Raw genomic sequence first — 21,290 nt, forward strand, 5'->3', positions numbered from 1 at the left:
AGAATTCATACATAAGGCACACCAGGATATGAGGGGCACTGTCGATTTTTCCGAAAATCAAAGGATAGATTTTAAGTGTGCCGTATTTTTCCGAAAAACACAGTAATAACAACGGCCCGCTTGCATGCTCGACCAAAAATTGTGCTTTGGTGTGTATCTGATGGACGAAAGCCAAACCAGTTCCACACCAGTGAAGTTGCACTATTTTTACAAACCAATTCTGGTTCATCCGTTTCATTCAACAATCCGCTTTCACCCTTCTCATTCTCCGTCGCCACCATGCTTTTTCCGCCATGTGTGAATGAAAACAAAGGCACTGTGCATGCGCATTTCACCCATATTCTATCACGATATTTCATTTTACCCAAAAGTATTTCAAAACAATTTTAATAGGAAAACGGCTCATTTTGTCTGCACAATTCTAATTTTTAGCTGGGGTCTGAGGAAGCAAAGGTTTTGCTTGACTTGTAGAGCTCTGGAAAAGCATTGCACTAATACAGAGCAAAGATTAGACAACAAGGATCTTGTATGCAGCTTTTCCACCAAGAAAAATCTTCTGTGTTACAGATTTAACCCACTGGGGATCGTACCCTGGAAAAATAGGCTCAGTGAGGTTGTTATTATAGGTGACAGTAAATGAATGTGCAGAAAACTTATTTTTGCTTCATGTTTTAAATAATCGCATGGATGGTCAACATGACAGGAAAGAGAGAAAGACACAAAGAAAGCCATTGAGGCCTGTAAAACCAGTGTCACAGCTCGGGTCACGGGCCGCATGAATGCAGTCCAAGGTGGCCAATGTGATGCAGCGTCTGTGTGAAAACCAAACGAACAATAACGGTCACGGTGGTTTTAAGAGGTTTCTGAAAAGCCTCTAAAATGGAAGATCTAACAGACTGTTATAGTAAACATTCACATTTGGTAAGTGGTGGTGAGTTAAAGTTTTAGCAGTAAAGTTTTGCCTTAAAGTATAAATGTTTAGCTTAGAATTCCAAATGGAAATATTTCTTGATTCCCATCCTTATATTTGATGTAAGAAAGTGATGGCCTGTTTCGGTTTTTGATGTTTTATGGACAACAGAATAACTTGATTAACAGACACTCCCCTCTTTCCTCTTCCTCTGAATAAGATCTGTTGTTACTTAACTGACCCAACTCTTTCCCTACTTAAATGTAATTTCTTACAGATGTGATTAACAAACTATGGGTTCAACCTTCATGGAAGTTCATTGCGCTCCTTCATATCAGGAGGAGTGTAACGTTTTGTAAAAAGAGTTGGCTCATCTTTTAAACTGATCCTGGGGCTCGAGCACTGCTTCAGTAATTTAATCTGACCTGCACAGCTGCAACACAATTCAGACCAAGGATGTGGGCCTGGAGAAAGAGCTGATATGGGAGCTGAGGGTAGGAATGCATGTGGATTCTTGAGGCAGACAGTTCTCTACTCATTTATCATATGCAAAATCAATCAGGGATGCTGCCCGTCTGTCATCCATGCAGAGAGTTTTCCGGTTCTTTACCAGCCCCCTGAGAGTCAGACTGTTTGGTAGAGTTATCAGAATAAAACAGACAGTCCATCAGCTATGAGCGCACACACCACTCCAACACTACATTAAATGGTTATATTACATTTTATTATTATAACAACAACTTCTCAATGCTTTTTCAATGCTGCCTCTGACATAGTCAAACACTATTCTCCTACACAATCTACAATGCTGAGCTCTACTCTCCACCTTCGCCTCTCTAATGGAAACTTTTCTGTGGTTATATATATATAATATAGCTCCTCTGCTCTCCATTTTTAATTGCGGTGTTCCTCAAGGCTCTACATTTGGTCCACTTTTATTACCGTTACCAAAAAGTTAATGATTTTGGTAGTGTTTGCTGCTGATAGCTCGAAAAACTTTGAATAAATTCTGATAATACTTTGTTGGGGGGTGTAGACTGGGGTCATGTTAACATAACATTAAAATATGGTTTACATTAGCCAAGCCCTTCAAGGTCAACTTTAGGGCAGCAATGATTCATTGAGTACGTTGAATAATTCAGTGATAAAAATCTGACACAAATTCTTTGCTTTGAAGCTTCATTTAATACATGGCTCTGTACCGCAACAATCTCGTAATGTAAATGCAAATGTGTCACCTACATTTGCGACTAAGACAGACCCGCAATAGAAACATATTCAGAAGCAGAGTGTGAAGTTGAATGTTGATAACTTGTGTCAGCTGTTATGCAGATGACACAACTAGATCCTTGATCATTTACCTGCCTAAGTGATGTTAAATGCAGGGTTTCCCAAAAAAAAATTCTAAATTCTGTTCCCTTTGCCAACAGTTTGCTTGGTTCAATGGCCACAAATACCAAGCAGCCTTCCCACAAGCAAGACTTGAAGCTAGCCAATTAGGCAATAAACTCACCAGGAATGTGTTTACTGATGTCATGAAGCAAGAGTCTATTTTCCCATAGATTTCTATACAACTCAAAGTGTTCCTGAAACTTAATGAGTTGCCCTCTGTTTGTTGAAATAATGCAACAACCTGCAACAATGCTGAAAAACAGGCCAGCCAATTTCATTACTTACACCTGCTTTTCCTACTCTGATCTGTCCCAAAGATTCCCAAGAAAAGAGTCTTATGTGTTGACTCACAGGCCAGTTAACAGTGTAACTGTACACAGAGTGGCTGTGTGAATAACACATTAATTACATGGCCAAGCACATACCTCAGGTTCAGAGCTTTACTTTATATTAAATACAAGCTTTTCCTGTTGTGGTAGTGAAAACTATTTTAGGAGATTAAAGCCCCCTCTAGCTGAAGTCACGGACATGTTCCTGCACACAAGGCTGGTAAAGTGCACTTCTGAATACCCCCACTTTGGGGGTTTCAAAGGTGTTTCCATATGGTGTTAACTAAAATGTAAAAGCTGCATTGTTTCCACTCAACCTGATTGTTGTAGATAGTCTTATTTATGCAACAGCTTGCTCTCAAAGCATTCTTATAGTGAATAAGGGGACAGCACTGATTCAGCAATGAATAATAAAACACATGAACTTACTGTACCTTGCATAAAATGACAGTTGCTCATCAGCTGGTTTGTGACTTATGTTTCAATGTCAGTTCAGAGTCAAACTAACCTATTGAAGACACATTAACCTGCACTTTTACTATGTCACATTTAGACACAGCATAGTGCAACTTAGTGCTGACAATGCCTGATAGAATTATTCGAAGTCTTAAAAAACTGCAGAAACTGAATTATCCCCACTATGACCTATGAAATTAAATTTTTTTGTAGATGCATGTTATAAATCTGCTTTCATAAATGTGTTTGACATCTTACAAAATACAGAGACCTGATTAAAACCAAAAGTAAACTGCAGTCAGACTCTCCGGCAGGCTGTCTACATTACGATGCTGACACCGGGCAACTCAACTCTCAAGCAAGTTTAATTCCTGCAGTTACTGCTGCATCATGGAAGATTCTGTCCACACATACTTTTAGCGCCGCAGACATAGTTGTCAAACATTAAGAGATTTCGCCGTACAACCAGATGAGGTTTCAGGCAAACCGCAAGAGAGGCCCTGGTCTGGCAGCAGAAGATTAACTGTAACGTGATGGAGAACAAGGGGAACCCAAAGGGACAGAGTCAGCCAACGATCCAACACCAGTCAGAGAGGAGCGAGAAAGCACAAAGGGTGGTACATTGGTGCCGGGGCAGTTAACAAGTCAAGGCTGCAGGCAATGAAATACTGAATGCATGTGGCATGAGGACACAAGGGCTCAATTTGGGAAATGGTGGGGGCATAATTTTGGCAGGGAGACTACAGTCCTTTCTTTGAAAATTTAGGAAATTCTCGTTACATTTCCTGCAATTATACACGGCACAGTCACTCCATATAAAATTAAATCTGGAAAAAGTCCCTGACCCTCAAAATCAGCAAATATTTTTTGGACATTAAGTTTAGGATATTAAATTTACACACAGAAACTTTTACCATGATATTAATGTGTGAATGCCTCAACCCGCTGGCAAAGGTTCGAATCCTACGTGTGACGGTTTCCACACATCTTCCCGCTTGCCTCCGCTCTGCTTTCTTGACACTCTTCAGTGTACCCTTTCACATACAGCCATCTTCAGCAAGCACTTCCGCTTCTACACCTCTTTTCAGCAGTTAATTCTGCTTTTTCAGTTGTTTTCAGCAGATTCCAATATGAGGCATTCACACTGCATTTTCGCAGGAAATGCAACTTTTTCTAGTTATTATTATTCTAGTTGCTCTGACCTTTGCTGGTTAACTAGTCCCCCAGTTTTCAGCCGATTTTCAAACTTTAAACTGTTCTGCTCTTTCTGCTGAAGCGTGCTGTATCTTTTGGTGCTCATAACTTCTATACTTTTTCAGATATTAAGCTTTTTATGTGATTTTTTGGCCCATTTTGCTGAATGGGACAACATTATCAGTGTGATCACCAGTTTAGCTTGCTGAGCTGAGCCATGTTTTAGCTCAGTGAGATGGAGCAACCGTTCTTAGAGCAGACAGGCCGGGTTCTGCTGATTCACCTCTTTTCAGGACAATTTTCAGGTTCTTTGTCTGTTTTTTGCTGAACATTCAGCATTTTCACCCATTTTCAGCACAATTTAGCTTCTTCTGCTTGAGACCAGAACTGGTTTGGCTCAGTGGAATGAGCAGCCGCCGTGAGATCCGGTGGCAATGGTTCGAATCCTACATGTGACAGTTGCCGCACATCTTCCCTGCTTGCATGTAATCTGCTTTCTTAACACTGCTTAGTGTACCCTTTCAAATAGAGCCATTTTCAGCAAAGAGTTCAGCTTCTACACAGTGTTTTTTCAACAGGTTCTCCTTCTTCTGCTGTTTTCAGATTACACTACAAGGCATTCACACTGCATTTTCGCAGGAAATGCAACTTTTTCTAGTGAATATTTGAATTCATGTGTTACAAAGCCTCCAAGTACATCAAGGTTAAAAATTAAAAAAATTTTTTTTTTAATTTACATTACTACTTCACCCTTTCAGAGCCCCTGTAGATTCAAAGTACAGGAGACATTCACATAGTGATGTAGAAGAACAGCCCTGACGACTTCATGTGACTATCTCCTGTACTTGAAGACTTAAGGGCTCAAAAACTATGGAAAAAGAAAACTAAATGGGTATTTTCCCCATCAAATCCTATTTAACTTCCTTAAATATCTCATGGGTATTGTAATTTTTTTTTGTTTTTAAATCTGCTAATCCCTGGTGATGCTGTAAATACACGTAACCTCACAAAAAAAACAAAAAAACACTTGTTCAATAACTAATCAAACAACAGTGCCGGTCATTCTCAAACAAATGATTTAACACCACATCCCAAAAGTACCTGCTATAAATTAGGCCCATACACAGGGAGGTTTACCAGCACACGGTCCTGTTAAAAAAGCTGGATGCAGCTGGAGGTACTTCCCAAAAGATTCCCCAACAGAAACAACATAATTCTGCTGATGCCACTATAAGATGACTCGTTTATCGAAAGGAAGACGTCAGTTAGCAGGAGCTGCAACACGAGATTACTCCCTCCAGGGGGACATTACATACAAACACTTCTACCCCTTCATTAGCCTGTGCACATGGTAAATGGCTGGTTTCAAAGTGCACGTTCAACACTTCTAAAGCAAACCCTCCATTAACAACTTAGGACCGATTCACAGGCTGGCTTCACCTTGTCACTAAGATTTTAAACATTCAGACAGTGTTAGACCAACATAACACTGATGGCTTGCACCAACAGCAGCACAGTCATGAGATGACAACCAGCACTTCCGATTATTCTGCTGATGTTCTAATGCCACTGTACATTTAATCCTAATCAGCAACATCATAACAATCATGAGACACAACCTTATAAACTGACCAACCACAACAACAACAACAAAAACGACGACCAATTACATCACAACATATCAGAAACATGTAAAGGTTACTTTGACCCGTACATGTACAGTACTGATGCCTCATCAGTGACACTGGCAGTCAACTAATAAATTCACGAGGACAGTTTAAATAAATATTCAAGAAATAACTTGCAAATTTACCAAATAGAACAAAATAATTAGACAAAAAAATCTTTAAAAGAAAGTCTTAAATTAAGACAAAACTTGCCAATTTACAAGAACATAAGTGATAAACTTAAAATATTTTTAAACTCCTATATTTCCTAGATAAACGGATAAATTCATTAGACAAATGTGCAAAAATAGGACATTAAAAAAAAGGAGAAAAGTAAAAGAAAACGTCTGATTCACGAGAGAATTTTTTGGGGGAAACCCCCCCCCCAAAAAAAGAAAATTCACTAGAAAAACTGAAACATTTACCCCCACAAACTAATTGACGAATCAAATGGACAAAAACTGGCAAATTTAGGATTAAAAGGGCAATTTCAAAAGACAAAAACAGTGAAATATACGGGAAAGGGGGCAATTTTTCAAGAACAAATATTATTTTATGAAAAACGAACACAATTAGAAGAGAAAACTCACAAATTTGCCAGATAAAAAGTAAGAATTTATGAGAATTTTTTTTACTTTTACAAATACAGAGGAAACACTAGAAAAAAATAGAAAAGAATCACAGCTGTAAATCATTGATATAATGTACCTGCACAATTAGCTGTAACAGTTCGGTGGAGTTCGTCCAAGTTTTAAAGCTAAATTTACAGATGTGAGGGGCACACAAACACATGAAGTGGACAGACAAGTGGACAGATTGCAAAGTTTGAACACAGCTGGATTACTATGCAGGCCTCCTTACCCAGGAGCTTCTTCACCTCCTCCACACTCATGTAGATGTTGACTCCGGGGTTGTTGTTGTTGTTGTTGACGCCTACGGGGCTGCCCGGGCTGGCCAGGCAGCCGGCCCCTTCCAGCAGCAGCAGGAAGAAGAAGCCCCCCAGCCTCCAGAGCACCGAGTGCGGCCACACTCGGGACTCGGACGGGCTGCCGGAGCCGCGGATCAACCCCAGCATAACGACGGTGGTTGTCTGGCTCGCTGTTGTTCTCGCTGTTCCCAGAGAATTTCTTTCTCATCCGTATCTGAAATTAATCCCGGGAGGCAACATTACGAGTTACTTCAAGCCCCGACACTCTTACTCACTATCGTGTTTTTAGGGTTTTTTTGTCCTTTCGTGGTAGCTGGAGCGGGCTAAGTTAGCCGGAGCGGGCTAACTTTCAGTCAGGCTGTGCTAACCGTCCGCGGTCCGACTCGCAGTTGATTGTTTGACTGTTCAGGAGATTTACGAGCAACGTAAAATACACACCGGATATCTCCACATTGAGACGCTTTGATTTCTGTGGGTAGAAGCGAAAGAAGAGTAAAAAGTGCCCTAAGCAGCAAACTAGCTAATACATCCAGCTTTCCCCCTCCATGGTCTCTGCTCCCGACGCTTTTTCCTCTCAGTTTTCACTCCGGGCAGGAAGGGGGGCAACGGGGGCGCGCAGCGCTCTGGCTTCTGCTGCCTTCACGTGCCGTCGGAAATATTACAGCCAGCGGACAATAAGGAAACAACAAGTTAATGTCATTTATTTATTTATATTATTATAATTTCTACATTAAAAGATACGCATGCCTCAAATAAAGATATAAAGAATGCATAAAGTGGAAAAAAGACCGACTTTATCTAGATGGCATGTTAGACTTTAAAAAAAGGATATTTTTTGTTGGGTTGGTGATTTAGGTTGGAAATTTACAAAAAAAAACCCAGTTAAATTTAAAAGAAAAGGATTGCAAATTACAAAAAACGCATAAGAAAAAGCTATAATGACAAAAGCTAAAAAAAAAAAAGTATGGCAAAAGGTTCCAGATTGATATAAATTATTTAAATTTATAAGAAAAATGGAAATTTTATGAGACAAAATGTAATATTTATGAAAAGTCAAACTGAAAAGGAAAAAGTTCAAATCGTGTGATTAAAAAACCCCCAGACATATTTATTTTTTTAAAATTAAATAAATTGTGAGGGAAATATTTACAAGACAAATTTTAAATTCTTTTATTAAAAAATGGCAGTTTAAAAATAAATCTACTAGGAAATAAAAGGGAAATAAAAGAAAAAAGGAACAAAAATATTAAAAACGGATATATTTAGGAGAAAAACTGAAAAAAATAATTGTTTAATAAAGGAATGACATTATCTTTTAGGTTTAAGTTCACAAAGAAATTCACATATTTGATCTCATGAGATCAATGATTATGATTAAACATTATCAGAGCACCAACAACACCTCTTTCCAGTCATATAACCCAACACAAGATAGCTCATTTTCACTGAAACAAGGTTTCCTAGATTAGCAACACTGGTCTCTGAGTCCAGCAGATGTGAAAGGGAGAAACAACTTTGTTGTTTACATGTTCTGTATAACAGTTCATAGATATACTGATGAAACAACTTAAGGTCGTCAAGAAGTTTTTCAAAATCCTTAAAGGATCTGGATGGCACAGCTTCTCCGTTTTAAGTGGAAGCTTTCTTTGAAATTTCTTGCTTCACTGTCTGTTCAGCTTTGGACTTTTGGCATGGAGGGCATGTCCTTTACTTGAGAACATCCAGTTGTTGTGACACTCACTGCAGTGTCCTTATCAGCTGTTCCACTGTAATATAAACAATACCCCAGTGGCTCTGGTGTGAGGCTTTTCTTTAAGGCAGTAAACAAGTGGGTCTAATATGGCAAATTAATATTTCATCTGCCTCCAGCTGGTTTGAATTCTGGTAAATATGATTCATATTATTTTCTCATCGATCAGTGGCCCTTCGTCATCTTTTTTTTCTTCTTTATTTAGTTTACATTTGCCTTTAATTTGACCCCTGTCTGTATATAGCCTGAGGCTTAGAAGAGTCACTTTGGCAGAGCTAGAGACTCATGACTACAGGGCGTTAGGCAGACAAATTACAGCAGCGAGGAAGCTTTTGTTATGTGGTGATGTTCTGATAGAGCAGTCTCCTTTCTGACTGGGGTGATTGATTAACAAAACCCAAGGCATGCCCATGCTCTGTTTTCTTTCATGAAGTATGTCCCAAATTGGCCTAATTTAATGATTAAAGCTAAAGTTTGGATTTGGAGTCTTTAATTTTGCATCTCCGCCCACTTTTGCATGCTTCAGTAACTCAATAAACCAGACACACACAGGAACAAAGAGAAGAGCAGTGACGTTCAGTAGTAAACTTAAAAAAAAAAAAGTCTCCATTAACAGAGTAAACAAAGTTGTGGGTGTTTTCTCTTCTTAAAATGAGCCTATTCTGCTTTTCCTTATTTTCTGTCAAACTTATACTGTAACACAGGTGGATGCTCATATTAAAAGTAGCCAGGGAGTGAGGTTGGGAGCCCAAAACTCAAGCTTCAGATTGCAGAGTTAGTGAACCAAAAACTGCAGTTGCTCAGATTCTTAAAGGCTGGCTCCAAAAGTGAGTCAGTTTCTGCAGATTCTCATGTTAAAATAGCCAATTTCAGCTATATAAACAATACTTTTACAGCCTGGTAAAGATTTTGAGCTCTGTAGTTAATTTCCTCCTTTATAACAAGCGGATAATTACTGGTCGGTCTCTTAGGCTTCACCTTTACCAAGCAGTGTCATTAAACTGTAGCACTTAACCATGTTTGAGCTGTTGGTGTATTTTGTAGCAGTTTTAATGCATTCATCTGGCTTGCTGTAAAGTGCACACCATCCAAGCGGTCTGTGTTTAAAGAGTGAAATTCCACGATATTTATTTGGATGTTGGTTTGGCATTAATCAGAAAATATCTCCATTTCTGTGAGCCGCTATACAATTTATAAATGCCACTTTATTAGCACCACACAAAAGTACTAATAAACTAAGTTGTCAGTGTTAGCTGATAGCTTAGCAATCTCTAAATATGGTAATTTATAGCTCTAAAAAAGCACAAAACAAACAGACGAACACAAATATAGTCATGCCTACAAATCTGAGTCTTCAAAATATAGATGCCAAGGTGGTCACATCTATCTTTTGCACATAGCCTATGGACATTTTTTCCTACTCTGGCTTTGCATGATGCCTATCAGTGAAACAGGATATCCCTAATATGGTCATCTGTGGCACACAACTCCACTTACTTGCTATTCAAACCATTTATGAGGGGCAACACATTAAAAGACATGAGCCAAACCAGCTTGTATCAGACAGAGGGCGAACTGAGGCACTGCACCAAGACCCAGTTTAAGATAAGGATTATTGTGAGCCATGAACTAATGCTAAATTGTGCTAAGCTACTGTAATAGATTCCAAAAACAGTATAATGGCGCTAAAAATGAGTACAACCGCTCTCCTTTAATCTGTTAATAAAATACTTTTAGTATAGTTTTTGATGCTGTCAAAACACGATAGATTCAACACAGTGTGACAAATGATGGCAAGAACTGCAACACACACACAACAGGAATCATTTTAACATTTTTATTATTAAAATATTCACCTACAAAATGGCCTATAAACACTATTTACAGATTAGTGAGCAGCGACGCCTGCTGAGACACAGAGGAACATATTCTACACAGAAAACGCTGTGCATCATTGTCAGAGGACGAGATCAGTTTAAGGGTGAAAGTACACATTTCCTGCTGTCTTCGTAAGGAGATGATGGGACTGATGTAAGGAAAAGACTCTGCCTTTACTTCCCTGAGGGACAAACCTGCAGCTGAATCACAAACGTAAACCTCTCCGAATGTGTCAGCATTGGACATTGAAATGAGGTATATAAGGTCTCTGATGCAGTGCAGTTGACTGCCTAGGATTCATATTTGCATACCATATGTGGTTGTATGAAACTCAGTCAGCAAACACTGCAAATGATACGTGATGCGGGACGTTTTTCATCTGACTGATCGTGCTACCGCGAGCTACAAAGGCAACTCTCGGGATGCAGCCTCATATTCAGATGGTTGATGGTTTGTTTGTGAAATGTTACAGTGGGCTCTGACAGGGTTTTTCAGCACAAAAAATGACCATAATCAGTTACTTCAAGTAGATTATAAACACCAAAATTGAAGTAAGGAGGTTTTTCACATGACAGTGATGACAGTCCTTTCATCAGGCTCCAAGTGCTCTAGAGAGAGAGAGAGAAAAGAAAAGTCTCATTTTGAGGGTAAGTGCTGAAAATCTTGTGATCCTCTACAATAGCAGTTCATAAAAAGGGCTGAAAAAAAAATCACAAACCTTTATTGTTGTGTGTTTGTTCTTCTGGCTGTTAAGACAGTTAAAGTTAGTCTGTGAACAGCATTGCATTTGTTTATCGTCTTACAAATATTGCGCAGACAGATTGTTTAACTCACTCTGACTCTTCTTGGAAGGCGTCGGTTCACAAATCTCTCGATAACACACATCCTGCTGCACTTTATATGTCCTTTTATACCTACGAAAGAGAATGCAGGCACTTTTATTGGATCCATTAGGCCACACTTAAACATTTAATTCAAGCCCAGATTGGCAGACGTATGTTTGACGTGACTTACAGGTAATGGCACACACCACCCTCCCAGACGGGCACGCTCTTGGTTTCAGAGTACAGGCGGGTACACGGGTGTGGCACTCGCTGGCACGCTGCAAAAACAGAGGTTAAAGTTAAACAACATGAGGTCTGAGTGCTTTATCAGCAAAGGAAAAGTCTGCGGGATGGTTTAGGAGCAGAGCTTCTCTGCGGCTGATGGATGGCTTTAGGAAAGGAATGTTTAAACAATCTGACGCTGGATGTTTGGGTGCAGAGTCAGCGGGGAGGTGGGGTATGTGGACTGTGTCCTCACACACACATTCATCAGCATGTACATATAAGTGAAATAAAATATTCTTCTACTCTGTCTTTGGAGGAGGAGGTGCATGACTTGATTGTAATAAGGTTTATTCCCTTTTTGAGACATACTGTTCAGTCAGCGTTAGTCATTTCCAAATGCTTCGAATAAAGGCATGTGCATATTCTACTACAAACAGTTATACTGTGAAATAACCACAACAGTCATACCTTTTACAACCAACAATCATTAATATATAATAATAAATAATATTATTACAGTTGATTTGTATAGCACATTTTTAAAACCAGTGCTAAAAAAGAAACACAGAACTGAAGAACAAAGTAGGAGGAAATTATAATTAAAAAATTACAAATAATTTAAAATAAGTCATTCAAGTTTCAAGTGGACTGTCAAAATTAGAATAAGATACGACGTGATTCCAAATTGTAATGAATAACCTTGAATTAAGATAGAATCTAATTAAGCTACTTGTTTAAACCAAGAATCAATGTGGAAAAAAATGATGGGCTAGTCCATTTTTGCTGAAATTTCATTGCAGCACAGTATCAGACCACCTAAAGAGCAGCATCTGAGACCTTACACACTATGCTGAGATGCATAGTGTGCAAAAGTCACCAACTCTCTGCTAACTCAAAAACTACTGGGCTACAACCTTTGGCATGAACATCAGCACAAAAACTGTATGCTGGGAGCTTCATGGTATGGGGTTTTTACGGCTCCTGTAGCTTTAACGTGCTGGTGACTCAGTATTTTTGTTCATATAGGGTAGTTTTAAAGCATGCCTTCAGTTGAAAACTGCAAAACAAATGACAATGTGTTCAAAATATTCTGCGTTGGGTTCACTGATTCATTTCTACAACGTCTCTCCTGATTATCTCCAGCTTTGCCTCTGCAATCTAATTTCTACACTTCTCTAAACGTGGCTACATTTCTCTGTGAGCATATCATCCATGCATGATTCATGATGCGATTTAAAGTAGCTTAGTTATCCTTAAATTTATTGTGTAGCCTGTAAAAGTGGCCCAGCAAATAGGTTCATCAATCACATAAGACTGACTCTTGAAGTGACTTGAGCCAAATGCTGTAAAAGTTGGTTGTCTGTCCAGTTCATATGCTCTGACACTGTCTATCTATCTCTGTGTTGGCCCTGTGATGAACTGCGAACCAGGTCAGCATGCATGGATATCCCCTCCTTATGTGTCTCCACAAATCTAACAGCAACAATCAGGTTAAGGGTGAGTGAGGGTGGTTATCAACTCAATAAATTAATCAAGACTTTCCCAATCTACCAGTGAATGCATACAAAAGGAAAGAGGCAGGGTTGACAGCATCAAATCACTCACAAACATGGACAGGTTGACTGATGGCAGAGTAACTCGTTTTATCCTGACTGTTAGGGTAAGTGAATCCAGACAGAAGGATATTGAACCTCCTTCATGAAGCTGGTTGCACTCAGTAGCCTGAGTTTTGCTGGTACTAAAACACTTAAAGTTGCCTTGTCCTTTAATTTGTCAGCCATCGTGTATTAAATCCATTAAAACTAATTTCTGACTCTTGTGAACTACTTACAATTTGCAAAGTAGTTTCTAAGTGTAAACATTTTAAATGAAACTCTAAACGAGTACGATTTTTCTGTCACAGGAAAGATTCGAACTTAAACCAAGATGCCTACAGTGTGTAGAAGTGCAGATCTCTCCTGAACATCCATAAGAAACACTGAGTTATAAATTTGACAGTAGCTCCCAAAAGAATGTGAGGAAGGTGGCTCAGTGCACACAGGCCAGTGCTGTGCGAATCGAGTGATGGTGTATTTGTGTTGTTTATCGTGCCTCTGACCTGTAAGAGCCATTCATAAATGTCAGAGGGGTCAATTCGCAGTGGATTGTGGCTCCTGCTTTTAAGATAATGAAGGTCTATACATAGCTCACTGCTCTCACGTTGACATTTCATGACAGCATGCAAATCTAACATAAATGAGTCGATGTTCACAACCTGAGAGGATGCACTGATAGAGTGGCATTATTTATACTGTGACGTAGAGGAGGGTTTGTATCGATCCAAGCATGCGTTGCTGAAAGACACGGTGGGATGTGAGCATTCGCACATGCTCATGGTCCCCAGAGGATGAACCTAACAACCCTTCACTGAACTGTCACCTACCTCTCCATCAAAGATATTCATGATTGCCCGAGCATGTATTCCACTGATCCCTAAACATCGTCTCTAGCACCACAAATAGACTGTATTGAAAAGATGGATGCTGCCACTGTGACATCACCTGGTTTCTGCACCCTGCATTGTGAAACTTTATTGTTAGCTATTCGACTACTACCGTGTTGTTTTTTAGAAGACTGAAGTCACGTTATTATTTGACGGAGAGGGTGGACTACTAACTATAAGTTGTTTTTTTACTTAATTATTAATTATTGTCAATTATTCTCAGAGTGGGCGGCGCTACTGGGTGTATATTGTACGTCAGGTCTCTACTGAAATGGGGTATAGTCCAGTGCAGATTTGACTCTTTGGTTGTTAAGATTTCATTTTTGCATCATCATCTTTCTACAGTTAGGTTTATAGTTTAATGGTATAATCTGAGAAAATATAAGTCTGTGTCACAGCTAGTGTAGTCTCATGCTTGCTGAGTGAAATTCTAGGAATTTGTTAGTAGTAGTTGGTGTGATCCACCTCCACTTATGAATGTAGCTTCATACATTCATTGAAGATAACTTTGCACCCTCTCATTCAAATATGGCCACTTCTGACTCCAAAAAACGAACATGGCAGCAGTAACTATTAACACTGAGGCTTTCAAAACCAGCTGTGATGTCAGGGTGGCTACATCCATCTTTTATATACAGGCTTTAGTTCTTTTACAGGATTTGCCAAAAAGCAGCTGACTCATCCCACCCTGAACGTGTAGAGAAGTTGAACATAAACTTACACAGTTCACACTGCCTGCCCTTGAACCCGTCTGCGCAGTCGCAGATGAAGGTGTCGCCTCCGTTCACACACGTACCTCCGTTCTGGCAGGGCAGACTGCGGCAGTCCTGGGGCGACTCTATGAGACAACAGCTGCCATTAACATCCTCAGCTCAGGTTTCAGGCTCACTCTTCCACATTATCCACAGCTGATAGCATGGGTTGATAGCCTCCAGCTCTACCCCCACACAACACAACATGAGTGTCATGTGTAGAAGAGGCTCATCGCTGGGATCAGCTTACATGAGAGGATGTGTAAAAAACACCTACCAAGCTTTGTTCTTAAAGCTTCTTCTCGGATCTCCAGCGCAAGGCTGATTTTGTTTGTTGTTTCTTCCATCTTCTCTAACCTAACTGGTGGCTCAGGTTCTGTAAGGTAAAGCATTTCCTGTTAGAATCATCACGAAAAAAACAAATTAAAAGTCGGAAAGGTGAAATTTAAGTGTTAACTGAGATTTTGAGGAGGTTTCTACGTACCAGTCCCTTAGCTTGAAACAACCACTGATTTAACAGAATGGTTAAAACGTATTACAGCATCATGGGTGCATGTGCAGAGGATTAAAACTGCTAAACTTGTAAATAAAAAAGACTGAAATAATAATATTAATAATAATTGCTGCCATTTATCCCATTCATTGTTATTCATTATTTTATTATTCTTTTATTATATATATTTTTAATTATATTATAATTTGGAGTTAGTTTGTTTTTTACCAGTTTTTATCAGTTTTTCGAGTTGATTGTCTATTGCTAAAAAAATATTTCCACTCTTTTCTTAGGGTTTATGGCATCTCCTTGTTGTTGTTTTTTAAGTTATATGTATTTATTCCTTTTTTTAAATTAATTTGACTTGTGTCAAATTAATAAATAAATAATACATTAATTAATAAATTAATTAATAAATCACTTTCGCAATCCTATTGTTTTTCTCTTTTTTTAAAAAAAAAATCTGTTATTACTGTGTCTTAATTATCATAATAATTCATTTGCTGACATCTGTCTATTGATATAGGTACTGATTTTCAAATTTAATTTTGGTTGGGGGTTTTTTCAACAACTAAAATGCCCATAAAACTAAAAAATTGACAGAAAGAACTGCGTTCTTACTAATGTAGAATGAAACCATTAAAATACACAGCAGCACTTACTGAGAAAAAATCTGAATAGCCTGGACAACTCCCCTAGCAACGGGGGGAGTTTTTCAGGTGACTCAGGAGTAAAAATTTAAAATACTCCAAACTATTTCATTGATTTTTGTTCCTGGTTTATGGCTAAGTGTTCATATTATCCAAATATTTTAAAATATAGGGTGACACTCACATAGTTGCTTATACTTACTAGTTCGATGCCGGATGGGTTTTCGAGGCAGGTGAGTGAACTTTGCTGTTATCTTTCCCCTCCTGTCAATGAGTTCTGTGTATCTGCAGCACAGATTAACAAAATGCTATCTGGTTAGCATTAACTGTTGATCTACTGTTATATATTTAAAGCAGTTATAATAGTAACTGACATGCTACATGTACCTGGGTAGTTCCTCTGAGTTTTCTTCTTCTGCTGTGCCTGCCACGTCCTGAGGCTGAGATGGGGTATCTTGTCTTGTCCCTGCTGGTCTTTCTCTCCTTCCCGGTCTGACCGGCATTGGCACTACATGGAAAGAAAAAAAAACATTTCAGGATTCGGGAAATTCAGATTTCAAATTTGAAAGGAAAAAAACAAATCCAGGTGATTGCACACAGCTCACAGGTAGTGAAGGCAAGGTGCTGAGGCACGCTGTGGATCTGCTCCGGCCCCGTGTTTCTGACCGACGTGAGGGCAACGTAGTAGTGCTGCCCTGGGGTCAGCTCACGGAGGGTGTACGATCCCACTCTCCCGTTGGGCAAGAAGCGACTCCTGGTATTCAACCCTCGGGTCACGTTGACCACAAAGCCGTCTGAGACGTGTCTCGGGTGGCGGCTCCAGGTGATCAAGGCTGAGTTTGGGGTCACGTGTGAGAGGGAGAGGTTCTGTGGGGGAAGAGGCCCTGAGGGTAACACATCCAGAGGGTCAAATGATTGTATTAAATGGATTAAAATAATCTCTTTCCTTGGCTGAGTTTCCTCAAATGATTAGGTAGCTTTTTTGCTCTGGCCTGTACAAGGCCTTGTCTGGAGAAAGTTTTGGAGACTATAGAAATGTCTCAAATATCACAAAATGTATATAAAATATGATCAATGACATTATACTTGTGGTTAGGCTTCAAACCTTTTTGATAAAACTTAGAGCTAGAGCGGGATCAGTTATTCTACTATAGACTTCTCGTGATGCACTGGGCACTTATCCACTCTCCTTTTTTCAATTTCCATTTTATTATGCATTTCCTTAATTTTTTCCTTTTTCTTCCTGTTTTTTTACCTTTTTCGCTGCACGCACCTGCTTTTTTCTCTTTCCCCTCACCCCAATAGTAGTTGTCTATTCCTCCTGCAGCCAGTGTGTTTTTGAAGGTCTCTTCCTTTTACAGGGCAGCTCTTCCTTCCTTTCTAAATATGGCTCACAGGGGACCATCAGATAATGTAGCGTCATCTTCAGTACTTCCAGGCTTTTCCTGGCTCAAAATAGTAATTTGAGGGGGGGGGACACGGACTGTTGATGATTGGTCTGCCCATCAGTGAGTCTGTGTTACCTGAGGGACCTACTTTAGTGTCCACCAGGTGGGGTGACAACAGCAACCCATTAGCCTTTTACAGCTGAGGCGTAAGAATGGTGAAAGATCGTTTTGGGTTTCTTTTTATGTTTTCTCATAATTGCGGAAATAAATACAAATAACAACATAAAGTTGTTGTATAAGCTCTTGTATTCGCTGCTGAGTGATGTAACCTACTTGTCCAGAATGACAGAGGTCCTGGTGAGTGGCTCATGGAGGGAAACTCATCTGGTCTGATTCCACTCTGAGTCAACACATCCACAGTGTACATCTGACCCGGCTGTAATGAGCTGTGAAAGGTTCACAAAGAGTCCGCATCAGTCATACCTCAACTTATCTGTTTCATGGTACCCTGTTAAAAGCTTAGTAAATTTGATGAAATGGCTCCCACTAGTGGCTGAAAGGGATATTACACCAAAACATTTAAAGCGGACCTCGGCAGCAACATTTGGTAGACACAAATGACCCGGCAGCATGTAAAAATAAAAGCTTGGTTTAAAGTGCTGCACCTGACCTGAAGGTGTACTCAGTAGTGCTCGTGTTGAGAACAGCAGTGCGACCCTCCCTCCCATCTGAAGGCAACAAGGACACGTGCACCCTGCTGACGGCTGCATGGCGGGCAGCCTGAACCAGCCACTGCAGCCACACCTGAGAGGAGGACACGTTGACCACCTGCAACTGCTCCGCCGGCTGGGGCCCTGCAGGGAAACATTCAAAGACAAAGAAATGCTTTCCGGTTCCAGGTGAACTACTTTTACTACTTTATTACCCACAAAAAAGTCATAAACATTGCTGGGCTCAACATTTCATAATGATTAACAGCTCCTTATTCAATGGTTTTCTTCACCTGCTTTTGAACTCACTGCGTTCCCACCTCTTTTAAAGAAAGCTCACCTTCATCGACATTCTGAACATTTCTATGACCAATTCGGATTTTTATAAAAAGGTTTAAAAACGGTTCAATCCATTTTTTTAATGTGTCAAAATGACATCTTTGACCATCTAACACATGCTCATGGTACAGTATTATTCTGGTCTGTGATTTTTTTCCCCCTGTAGGTGGTTGCTAGGCAACATTATAATGTCATCATATCTGATGTAGATGAGAGACATCATATTTTATTATTTAAATATTTTAGTCAGTTACTGTTACTGTCTTGGAGCAACTGTAACATACATCATTTCCTAAGGGATTAATAAAGTATTCTGATTCATCAAAGGTCTATAATCTATCTGTGTGCCTTAGTTGGTTGCTCAGCTTCTGAGATTATACTAAGACTACAGAGCATTAAAGAGCATGCTCACTGGTGCGTATTAGTGCTGTGGCAGGTTGGCTTGTGTCACTGCTGTTGGTTTTCAGCTTGATGGAGAAGGTGGAGATGTTGTACAGCAGGCCGGGCATCAGGCCTCGCATCACGTGGGTGGACTTCTGCCTGTCTAGGTAGTCTGTTTTGGAGTTGCTCTGACCCAGGGGAGCATAGGTGACGGCAAACATGCTGATCAGGTTGTTTGAGGGCTCCGGCTCATCCCAGCGCAGCTCCACCTCGCTTTCCTCCACACGCAGCACGTGAAGGCCGGGCGGGGGCAGCAGGTCTGGGGACAGTGGCAACTTTACATATCTAATCCGAATGTTAAGTGTGCTCTGAGTGTTGAGCGTGCTGAGTGGTGAGGCTGTCGACTGACCTTTCTCGCAGTCTTTGCCCGTGAGTCCCACTTTACACATGCAGTTGTAGTTTCCTCTCCTGTCGCTCCAACAGCGGCCACGGTTCCCACAAGGTTTTAACACACACGGGTCCTCCACTGGTGGGCGACAAAGACAAACTAATGCAGCAACAGGATTCACCCGGGAACAGTGAGCAACCTTTGAAGTGTGCAAGCCCCTCTCAGTCTTGTTTATCAATAACCATCAATCAACCAAGCTATTTAGCAACTACAATAACTGAGTGCAGTTATCCATTTATCTATTATATCTTATTCATAAATATTTTTCTAATGGCTCTACTTGTTTTTAGCATATTTACACTGTTTTGGTTATCTATGACAGATTTTTATGTGCTCCAGTTCGCATATAATAGATCCCAAAAAATGCATGACAGTGTGTGTGAGGCAAATGAAGCATTATAAGTATGCAGGAGTAAATCAAAGATGGATGTAGTGTCCGGATCTGCAAAGCGAAGCCAAAAGAGGGGCCTTAAACCTGCTTTCTTTTCCAAGTCCAGCAGAGGGCAGCAAAAAGACTTCTAGTTGTATAGAAGTCAATGGGAATTTATCTGTGACTTCAGAAAACACTCTACCGAACACCTTAAAGGCTTAGATAATAGTTTCAAGGCATGTTGAATAAGGTGCGAGGAAGCAACCTCACACCCTTTTTATATGTACAATAAACTTCTTCTGTACTTAACTTTAGCTAAACTCAGTAAACTCAGGGTTATTAAAAACTGGATATCATACATAACATCACATAACATCAGCACAACATACTTACACATCTGGCACTGATCCCCAAAGAAGCCGTCTTTACACATGCAAAGATAGTTTCTTCTGTAACCCCGACACACGCCTCCATTCAGACAGGGGTTGGACTCGCACATGTCCTGCTCTGCACAGAGACATTTTACAGTGTGGCAGAATTTATTAACAATGCATTCAGCTATCTTCACAACAATTTACCATTGGAGAGAGAAAGCCTTTTACAGGGTAAAGAGGCTTTTTGGATGATGTTATAATCAGCTGGTTTCAACAACATCGACCAGAAGTCACTTATGAAAATAAAAATGTATTAGTAGGTAGGAGCCCGGCCGATCCTCACACGTTCCTCTGTTAATGCACGGCTCCGACAGGCACTCGTTTATGTCTTAAGGCGATAAAGATGCACACATAAGTAAACACGTGCCTGTGTACAGGTGGTCCAAGTGAACGTATTTGTAAGTGTAAGCTTTCGATTGATCCTTACCTATCTGGCAGCGGTTTCCGCTGAAGCCACTGGCGCACACACACTGGTAGGATCCGATCTTATTTCGACACGTGCCTCCGTTAAGACAAGGCTGGGATAAGCACTCGTTGATCTCTGTGACAATGCAGAAATTAACAAATTAGTATGAATAAAGATAACAAGGTCATTCAATCTCAATTCAGCTGATCTTTAGAACATTTTCTGCTCAATCATCTCCAATTTCCAGGAAATTTTTATGGTTCGCACATGAAGTTCACACATATATGATGACTGAGTGAAATTTTAGCCTCAGATTTCAAATACACTTTTTTGAAAAATAGTCCAATTTCGGGCCTTTTTCTCGCAGTACTTTTATATAATCTATATCTAAAAAACCTGAATTAGCTGAATTTCACAATAATGTAAAAAAGAAAAAAGCTACATGAAAAACATGAAATTCTTCATCACAAAATGAAGAAAATACTACTTTAATTCAGCTCTCAGGCTGGATTGAGCAAATATGACAAGTTGCACCACAAAGAGAAAAATATCAGTTGATAGTCTAATCCAAATAGAACAAAATCCTGGAGTTTCCAGATGTTACTCTAGAACTCAGAAAATCACTTTCTTAAATATATGCACATCTTTCATTTCCTAGACCTGTCGTGGTAACTGGGGTTTCCATGAAAAATCAATTAGTACCTCCCACCTGACTCCCTCTGCTCGTTTTTACGTTCAACATAAAAAAATTACATTTTGTGTTTTTTAATTTCCATTATTTTCTGAATAAAAAGGGACATACCATCTTCTGCACAAAGAAAACTGTCACAACCAATGCAATGAAGCAAAAACTGCAAAGACAGCATTCACAGCTCACATGACCC

The 21,290-nt window shown here is 39.8% G+C and overlaps 2 protein-coding genes across 7 annotated transcripts in view; both read right to left on the reverse strand.

Annotated features, from left to right (window-relative positions):
- The window catches only part of ryk (receptor like tyrosine kinase), a 55,088-nt gene extending 47,587 nt beyond the window's left edge, over positions 1 to 7,501 (reverse strand). For all 5 annotated transcript variants that reach the window (XM_085447935.1, XM_085447939.1, XM_085447938.1 and 2 more), the window contains exon 1: positions 6,810 to 7,501. In XM_085447935.1, coding sequence (XP_085304061.1) covers positions 6,810 to 7,023 — 214 coding nt within the window. In that variant the 5' untranslated portion in view covers positions 7,024 to 7,501. The remainder of the gene's footprint in view (positions 1 to 6,809) is intronic.
- Positions 7,502 to 10,449: 2,948 nt separating this feature from the next.
- The window catches only part of sned1 (sushi, nidogen and EGF-like domains 1), a 30,939-nt gene continuing 20,098 nt past the window's right edge, over positions 10,450 to 21,290 (reverse strand). The window contains exons 16-30 of one of the 2 annotated variants that reach the window (XM_085449479.1): positions 20,428 to 20,541; positions 19,960 to 20,073; positions 19,158 to 19,274; positions 18,780 to 19,067; positions 17,989 to 18,172; positions 17,652 to 17,764; positions 16,536 to 16,814; positions 16,318 to 16,438; positions 16,133 to 16,215; positions 15,065 to 15,163; positions 14,757 to 14,873; positions 11,519 to 11,606; positions 11,339 to 11,418; positions 11,223 to 11,250; positions 10,450 to 11,112 (exon numbers count right to left, since the gene is read on the reverse strand). In XM_085449479.1, coding sequence (XP_085305605.1) covers positions 11,225 to 11,250; positions 11,339 to 11,418; positions 11,519 to 11,606; positions 14,757 to 14,873; positions 15,065 to 15,163; positions 16,133 to 16,215; positions 16,318 to 16,438; positions 16,536 to 16,814; positions 17,652 to 17,764; positions 17,989 to 18,172; positions 18,780 to 19,067; positions 19,158 to 19,274; positions 19,960 to 20,073; positions 20,428 to 20,541 — 1,823 coding nt within the window. In that variant the 3' untranslated portion in view covers positions 10,450 to 11,112; positions 11,223 to 11,224. Of the gene's footprint in view, positions 11,113 to 11,222; positions 11,251 to 11,338; positions 11,419 to 11,518; positions 11,607 to 14,756; positions 14,874 to 15,064; positions 15,164 to 16,132; positions 16,216 to 16,317; positions 16,439 to 16,535; positions 16,815 to 17,651; positions 17,765 to 17,988; positions 18,173 to 18,779; positions 19,068 to 19,157; positions 19,275 to 19,959; positions 20,074 to 20,427; positions 20,542 to 21,290 lie in introns of those variants that run through there. The other variant, XM_085449480.1, reaches the window with a different exon arrangement.

This window comes from Copadichromis virginalis, linkage group LG23 (assembly GCF_057382275.1).
Source record: "Copadichromis virginalis isolate Kocher_CV1m ecotype Utaka linkage group LG23, C_Virginalis_male_GT1.1, whole genome shotgun sequence".
In the NCBI taxonomy this organism is placed as follows: domain Eukaryota; kingdom Metazoa; phylum Chordata; class Actinopteri; order Cichliformes; family Cichlidae; genus Copadichromis; species Copadichromis virginalis.